Consider the following 9,157-nt stretch of genomic DNA (forward strand, 5'->3'; position numbering starts at 1 on the left):
ATTTATTATAATTAACTAACTTATCTAATTTTATTAATCCAATCAAATTAATTAAATAAGTCTTATATTAAGATTCAAATGAGTAATTTCAATTGTCTACAAGGCATATACTTGTAAACTATAATTTTATACTCCTCTAATTTTATTTATAAGTCACTTTCCATATGTTTCATAAAGACAAAAAAAACTTTAAACTTCATTAATTTTTATTTAAAATTCAACAATTTTTCAACCTTATCCCTATTTGATATACATTATACCTTATATAAACAAAGTCAATATAATAATAAATGAATGATAAAATTATACATCCACACAAAAAATGTCTCTTAATGCCCTATAAATAGGACAAAAAATATATTCTCTTTCTGCCGTATAAATAGGACTGAAGGAGTAATAGATTTATGGCGCTAAAATATATTTGGCCCTTGATCAAGTTTTCTGTTTGCACATTAACTTGAAAAAATATATTTTCAGTCTTTTAACCCTAAAATCATTAGTCTTGAATGATGAATTTTGGTAATAATTATGATTGTTTTAAAAATTAAACTTAATATATTAATATTTGAAAACATTTTATCAACATTGAAAATCTCAAGATCATCATTTTTTTTTAATTTGAGAATTAAAGGACTAAATATATACTTTTTAAAACTAAAAGATTAATTAAAACTTTGTGCAAAATTAAAAGACTAAAAGTACATATATTTAAGCAATATATTTTAACAATCATTGTTTGTTAGTCTTCATTTTTAATTAGATGTAAATCTACATAAACCATAGCTTGGGAAATAAAAAATAAAAACTTAATTTTAAGAAAAGTTTAAAAAAATTAAAAAATAAATAAATAACTATGTTTAAATTGGTTTTGCCCATTATGGTTCACCTCATGTCCCTGACCAACCGGTTTGATGTTTTCCATACTCCAAAATCATTTTTTCAAACAAAACCAATATTAAGCCAAGGTTTTGTGCCATTTCGCTTAACCACCAAAAAAAAAAATCAGTAAGTGATTAATGACCTAGAAACTAAGATTTTGGGTAGCAAAAGCAGTTTGAGAAAGTTAGATTGAACAGCCTTTGAAGGAGGAAAAAAAAAAAAACCTATCATTCAAAATCATTTTTTCACATACCATGAATCAGTTAACATGTGAATGTCTATGGATGTTAGGGGGTACCAAACCAAATTTGGTTACTGTACAATTCAACAATAAACTTGCATGACTGGTCAGAGAAATCTTGACAGAGTATAGGGTCTATAGACTAACATCTCAGAAGGGGAAAAAGTTTTTGCACAGGGGGTGAATAGTTGGTAATGGTTGGTTGGTGGAGTCAATTTCCTGAGGTGGGGAGAAAATAGACCACTCATTCAAGAGAGTGACAGACTGAATGGCCCATGCTCGCAAAGCCACATATTTTCCTCAGAGCAACCCAATCAGGACAAACCATTTGTACCATGATGTTGTAGATGCAGATGTTCTTTGGGGATCACCTGGTTTACCACAAAGCAACATACATATATGCAAAGTTGTAGGAAAGTAAAAGGGAAAAGCATTCTTCAAACGTGAGGATGCGAGTAAGCGTTGAAACAAGCTGTACACAAGAGTTAAAACCCATATACACTATACAGGAGCTTAAAGCTATACACTTTACCTCAGCCTACGTATTATGTACATGACTAAATCAGCTTTGTAAGGAGATTGAGAAAGCAAAGGCCAATTTATATGATGGCCATGTGTACAGTTCTCAAATGGTCATAACAATCATCACTGGTTCCAAAGAAATCCAGGCAAAACCAGCAGACATGCTTCCCACACTTGCACTCAATGTGGTTGCACCCATCTACCTTCTCGATTGTATAGCCACACGCAGGGCAGGTCTTGACATGTTCTTTCCCCTTGCACCACTCCTTGAGAGATGAGTCTGGATCCTCCTTGAACTCCTTGTACCTCTCACATGAAATGTATGGATGATACTCCAAGTGACACCTCGTACATGTCTCGGCATAACATGCTCCACAAACAAATGGCTCGCCTGCTGCCTCAGGACTAGCTACTCGATAAATGGAGGGACAATCAGGAGATGGACAAAACCTGTATGCGCCCTCACTAGCAGCTACAAAAGCTCCCAAAGAGGCTCTAAAAAGTTCCTCTAACTTATCGTTAGATAAAAGAGCTTTCAAATCCACAAGCAGAATGGGATCCCCACAGCCCGCATGACTGCAGCGTATCGGGAAATTACCCCGGTTTCTTATAGCTGATTCACATTGCTCCACCAGACACATCCGACAGAACAAATGAGCACAGTTTTCAAGCTGACAACCATCCTCCACCTCACACAAGCAAATTGGGCAGTCCAATCCAGTCCCAGGTCTCTCAGCCAAATGACTACTTGAACTGGCAATCTCATGTATTAATTCCTCTACTTTTGGTTTCAACTCCATTTTACCACGAAGATAGATTATCTGGCGACGTGTGTTGAGAGAAAAGTCTGCCTCTGGTATCTTCTCTTTCAGCCCATGGAGATCTGGCCCAAAGTTCTTAACCACTTGCTTCATCAAATCAGGAGGTAGACCTCTCCCTCGGAGGTGGACTTTTAACTGCTTCCTTTCGTGGAGAGCGAGTAAGGATTGAATTAGCTTCTGCTGGGCCAGTTCAACCTTCTTTGGGGAACCAAACACCCGCAAAGTCAGGTTGTGCCGGTCAAAAAGAATGTATGTTTCTGTCTCTTGCTGTACTGAGCTTTTAAAATTAATGCCATCTCTGGACAATAGCAGTTGTAGAACCGGAAGGGAAAGACTCTTGTGGACAATTGTTTTCCCCCTTGTGAGTTCTTCAAGATGTCTCCTCACCTCTGCCACTGTCTTTGTGGCATTAGCTGTTATTTTGATGCGGTAGGAACCATTAGCAGTCATGTCTAGGTTCCACTCAAGACCTTTAATCATAGAAATACATGTTAGCACTCATATCACAGTAAGAAATATATTTAAATGTGCAGTAGATTTAAATGATTTGACTGCGTAAACAGTCTTCCAACAATCCATGTGAGGCTTAGAAAAATAAAAACTGCAAGAGTGTACAATTTTTTCCTTATACAACTTCCATTTTCTTTTGCTATAATTTTATCAACCATATACTACAATATGCCTCACATTAGAGTCTCATGAGACTCAGTTACGGAAAATGAAATGGGATTAGTAAAATCTCATACAAATATAACTTCCAGTGGCACAACTATTAAAAGAATAATACAAGAGCAGAAGGACCCCATAAGAAAAACGAATTAATCACTTCCTTTTTCCCAAAATTCTCAAGTGCATCTCAGCAAAATAACAAGAAGAAAAAAATGCTTTTCATCAGAATCTGGGAATAACATTCACAAATAAAATGGTAAGAATAAGCTTAAGCAATAATCAGATTATAAGTCTTCGCCTCAAAAAGTGAACCAGGGATTGCAACCATGTAGATTTGGTATAGAAGGAACAGATATATGAAATTTAAGGGGAAAAAATTAGGAGTTACAAGTGATAAAGTACCCTTTATACAGGCGAAGCTAGCAAGTAACTTATCCAGTGGTTCCTTAATCACACGATAAACAGGAACGGGGAATGTCAAGGAGCTATGAAACAACTGCTGGCACTTTATCTTCTGCCAAGGAAGACATCCAGGCAATACCTTCCCTTCAATTTGCTCCAAAGCCTTTGCTGCCTCCAAATGTAATCTTCCATCAAAAGTGACCAAAGCTCTCGTGAAGGCATCCTTTGGCTCAGGTGGATACACCTGAACACAGCAAGAAGTCGTGTGGGGGTGCCTTTTAGGCATAAAAGGAGAAATTTCTTTTACAAGCGCCTCCTCACAAGCATTCCATGAGGGATTCTCACCAGCATCTCCTCTCACCAAGAAAAAATCCAGAATCCTCCTACTTGTAGCAGTTCTTAGTACATCTAAAATTTCAGCTTCTGAGAGTTCTTTATGAAGTCCGCCAATCACAATACTATCCAAGCCCCTTCTGCCAGCTTCACAACGAACATACCTCCCTCCTATTACAAGGTTATAGAAATCTTTTAAAATTAAATTAACATCCTTTATTTCACATTTAAGAATACCAAAACCCTTGCTAGGTCTACGAGGCCAACACAATTTGGCTTTAACAGCAGGGAATGGAAATGTTTTATCCCCTCCGTTAGTAGCCTGTGAATGAAATATTCTCAGGGATGAACCATGAAAATCCACTCCATCTAGCTCAGTAGCTCTTTTAGCCGCATCAGGGGAGAGAAACGATATCCTGCCCCACTTCTCTCTATCTTCAACTTCCTGTACTACATTTGTAAACTTGTGCACAGCACAGATACAACCTGAGGAATTCTTTTCAAGGAACATCAAAAGATCCTTATCATTAAATGCACTTATATTTGGATGGCATACATCAACACTCAAGCACTGGTTTTCAACTTCCAAATGCTTTATCTCGGCACCAGATCCAAACAGAGCTACTGGAGATGAGACTCCAGACCCATGATACAAACATTTCTCCAAGCATTCAGTACGCAGCCATTTTCTCTCATATTCCAGAGCTTCATTAACCATCGCAATAGCCAATTCCATGTCAGATGGGGAGGCATAAAGATGAACTTCATTCTGGTCAACGTTAACATCAATGAAGATACGTTCATCCATGCAAGCTGTCCTTATGCGTGACACAAGACCAAGCAGATTACAGTTTCCCTTTCCACAAAATCTCTTAAGCAGAATACAGCCAAGACCAGTCCACATCTTCATTTGCAACTTCTTTCTTTCCATCCGAAATACATCAAACAAAAGGGGAGGGCCAATGCTGCACAATGATTCAAAGTCAAAAGAACTCACACAGACCAAATATTGATTTGAAGCAGAGAGTATCTCACCAAAAACTACCCAGCTAGGTTTCTCAGTGAATACTAGCAACGAACAAGATGGATGCAGTTGAACAAGCTGCCCAGTCAATGCCACTTCATAACCAAGTTGATGGCATCCAGAGTACATGGCAACATTCTCAGAAAGTGAGGACAGTATAACCCTTTTCAGATACCGATCACAATCAGAAGAGTTGTAAGGATCCCATCGCCAGTAGCTTGGAGCAACAACATCAAGTTCATACTCAAGGCAAGATTCCAAATCCTTAATGGTGTCTTGACATCTCCTCATGGACTTGGCATTAATACTGTTTTCCCAACACCATTTGTTTCTCCTCTCTCGGGGCAAAGCTTCCCATTCCTTATATACAGATAGAAGAGTAAAGAGGTCACCATCACAATGGCAAAATTGCACCTTGCGACAATCAGATCTGTGTTTATCATCTTCATTACCTACTCTGCAAAAAATGCTACTGGCATTGGCCATCACGGCTGCAAGGGTAAGACCTTCTTTGACCAAACCATACTGGTAACAGCCAAGAATAAGTTTACCAAGCCGAGGCTCAACACCCATTTTTACCAAGTACTGCCTTCTTCAGTTAATTCATAATTATTATTGTTCAATCTAATTGCTCCTAATTGAATTAGATTCCTAATTGCCATCTCAATAGAGCTAGGACTTGGAGCATCAACAAAATCAAAATCCTGCACATTCTTCACTCCCAAGGCAAGAATTCTCAACACTGCTACACCAAGATGAACTCGTCGAATCTCAGGTTCTTGATTTGGTGCCATAGAATCATAATCAAGTTCTGAGTAGAGCCTATAACATCTACCAGGCTCAGTCCTCCCAGCACGACCAGCCCGTTGATTAGCAGAGCTTTGGCTGATCCGGCAAACTTTAAGGACACTCATTCCACTGCCAGGCTCATATCGACTATCTTTAACCAACCCAGGATCTATGACATACCTCACACCAGGAATTGTGAGCGATGTCTCCGCAAGATTAGTTGCAAATATCACCTTTCTTTTTCCAGGGACGTTCTGGAAAACACATAACTGCTCTTCAGGTGAAAGCTTGCCATGTAAGGGCAATGCTACAGCAGAGAGAGCTTCAAACTTTTCACAAGCCCATTCTACCTCCATCTGTGAGGTCAAAAAGGCAAGAACTGTTCCCTCTTTCTCTGTTCTGTGAATTTCAGTAGCCATTCTCACTACATCAGAAACATATGAGGCAACAATGGTAGGACCAAGGTGTCCCTCATAAGCAGAAGGAACATATCTCACATCGACTGGAAAGTTTCTCCCTACCACATGAAATATTCCGCAACCATAAAAGTAATCAGATAGCTGCTTTGCATCAGCTGTAGCAGACATAATGATGAGCCGCATTTCAACCCTCCTACAGAGCAAACTCTTTACCAATGCCAGCAGTAGATCTGTATTTAGGCTCCTTTCATGAGCCTCATCGATTATGAGGCATGAGATCCCAGACAAATTATCATCACTCATGTACTGCTGCAATAGACAGTTGTCTGTCATGAATATTATTCCAGAATTGAACTCATTTGAGGATGAAAATGTCGGATAAAACTTGATTGAATTGTCTCCATAGCATCCACTACTTTCTTCCCGTACCCTCAGTGCCAATGACCTGGCAGCAATTTTTCGAGGCTGAGTGCATACAATGGATTCATTAGCACCTATGCCTGAATCAACAAGAAACTGTACCAACTGCGTACTCTTACCAGAGCCAGTCTCCCCAACTAAGACCATTATCTGTGTGCATATATACTAGTTAGAAGAACAGTCAAAGCAATATCAAATAAACGAGAAAAAAAGAAAGTTATGGTTTCTTGTTTAGAAGGAGAACCAATTCCTAATAGCGACACTGATAAGATCAGAGCTCCACTAATCCCCCCCCCCCAAAAAAAAAAAAAAAAAAAAAAAGGAAGCTGGGTCCGTTGGACTCAAGCTCCTACATGACAATCCTCTTCGGTCAACAATAAACAAGGTGGGCTCAAATTGAAAACTCTTAAAAAACCAGATTTCAAGTTAAAGTGATAGCATGAACGAAACGCCCTCCATAGAGATAAGAATTCAAGCATTCCCAGTATGCATATTCAGAATCAAGCAGCTGGATAAAGCGAGCCACTGACCAAATTCAAAAGAAATTACGATATTTTTAAACGTACGTATAAGGTACCTGTTGAGAATGTATTTCCTCAAGAATATCCATCCGGTAAGCATAAATGGGTAATCCCTCCTCAAGTCTGCGACGCTCCCGCATTATCATCCTATGTATACGCTTCCAATCCGAAGTTTCATCAAACTTCAATTTTCGGAAAACAGAGATACCACCCTCATCCTCCTCGCTGTTCTCGAGATACCGCAATATACACTCCATGGCAGACTGAAACTCCTTTATTCTCCTTTCAATCAATTTTTTCTCTGAATGTATCCCTTTTGTCTTTTCTTGGAGCTCCTCCCACGAGCCGATTGAATTCGGCTTTTGGAGTAAATACATTAAACGCGCAAGTTCCTTCGAGGCACGCTCACTTTCCTCACGCCATCTTTTGACTTCCTTGCCTTCCATTAAGCCCTTGACATGACCAGCGAAAAGGGACCGAAGTCGGTCACGTAGCTCGTCCATGTCAGAAGGTACGAGAACATGCGATTTGAGCTCCGGAATAAATTCATGAACTTCATTGAGGCAAAACTCCCAAAAGAAAACAAAGGCCTCAAGCGCGTCGCACCACTGAAAAAAGTTTAGGCGGGCGGCAACATGATCACCGGGGAAAACACTAAAATTCTCGGGCTTGGACTTGCATTTTGTGATCAAGACCTCGACATCCGCCCTGGTGAAATCGCGGCGGCCAGAGCGGAGCAGAACGACGAAATTAGGTCGACGGGCATGAGAAAAGGTTTCCAGTGGACGGTCCAGGCGTTGATTGGGGCGAAATTCTGGTTTCCAGCGGGGACGAAAATTGGAGGGAGGGTGAGAATTTCGATGGAATTCCGGGTTTCGCGGGAAACCCGTATGGTGAATGGGTCGGTAGGCCTTCTTCATGGCATAGATGAACGAAGCAGAAACCCTAGAAGAAGAAATTGTTCTGAATGTGGGAGTCAAGAGTGAGTGTGTGTGCGTGTGTGTGAGGAAGACTCTGAAAGAAGGAGAAAGACGGTGTGAGAAAGAGTACCGATTAAGGAGACGAAGACGATGCTTCGAAATTTCAAAGAGCAAAAGCAATTCTTCGTGTTCTTTTTCAATAATGATAATAATTAATTATTATCTCTGTATTTTTTTTTATAAAATACAAATTTTTAAATAGGTTGGATCGAAACTTGAGATTTAAGGGGTGTTTGATTAGGAGAAAAATGATTTTCAAAAATAATTTTTTATAAATCGAAATAAACTCTTTTATATTTATTTCATATACCGTAAAAACATTTTAAAACCATAATTTTGTTTTCATCTAAACATTCCGTTAAAGAGATTTAGGCACTGATCGGATTAGTAGTAAATAATTGTGATTTTAGGTAATCATGATTTTTATGGATGATATTTGTTGAAAGTGGCGATGATCATTAAACCGTAATTTCTGTTTACATTTTTTTTTATAAGTGATTTTGAAAATGTTGATCATGTTTACATTTCATTTATTAAAATCACTTATAAATATGTATCATCAAGAAGCAAGAAGATTGAATAAGAAGAACATAATTTAATATAATTCTGATAATTATTTATCATTATTTAAATATAATTTTAATTTTATTATTATTATTAACAATGTTAGATAGAAGAAATTTCATGAAGAACCTTTATGGGGATTTCAAAAAGGATTTCAAAAAATTTAGCTAAGCAAACTAACAGACGACATGATCATTTTATTTGCTTCGTAACTCATCTTGCTCGAGAATCTCGTGAGACTCGCAGAGAACGAACGCTTTAATTTCTTCTCTATTTGCTTTTGCTTTAAGACTTTGTTCCAAAGTAAACAGTGACGGATTGGCAGGTTAAATTTCAACATGTGTAAAGTAAAACGATGGAAACTTTTTAATTAAACTTTCTCATAGTTTTGATTTATTTTTTTTTAAATTCTTAATCACCCTCTCTTTTTTTGTTACCAAGACGCGGAAGTTGATGGGGGGCTCTTTTTAAAAAAAAAAAAAATTTGCTCAGCGCTTTTTGTTGTTTCCTTTAATCGTTTTTAATATTTTGATGTGATACGCTTATTAAAGACTTTCAATGACAATTAAAACT

The 9,157-nt window shown here is 38.1% G+C and overlaps 1 protein-coding gene across 1 annotated transcript; it reads right to left on the bottom strand.

Moving 5' to 3' along the window:
• Positions 1–1,495: 1,495 nt before the first annotated feature.
• LOC114712049 (ATP-dependent RNA helicase DEAH11, chloroplastic-like) lies at positions 1,496–7,982 on the bottom strand. The gene is given in 4 exon segments (XM_028896499.1): positions 1,496–2,933; positions 3,535–5,475; positions 5,478–6,669; positions 7,097–7,982. Coding segments are annotated over 4 exon segments (5,211 nt in total). The 5' UTR covers positions 7,961–7,982; the 3' UTR covers positions 1,496–1,719.
• Positions 7,983–9,157: the final 1,175 nt, after the last annotated feature.

Source organism: Neltuma alba, unplaced genomic scaffold, assembly GCF_004799145.2.
Source record: "Neltuma alba isolate B1F8T4 unplaced genomic scaffold, ASM479914v2 tig00011331_pilon, whole genome shotgun sequence".
In the NCBI taxonomy this organism is placed as follows: Eukaryota; Viridiplantae; Streptophyta; class Magnoliopsida; order Fabales; family Fabaceae; genus Neltuma; species Neltuma alba.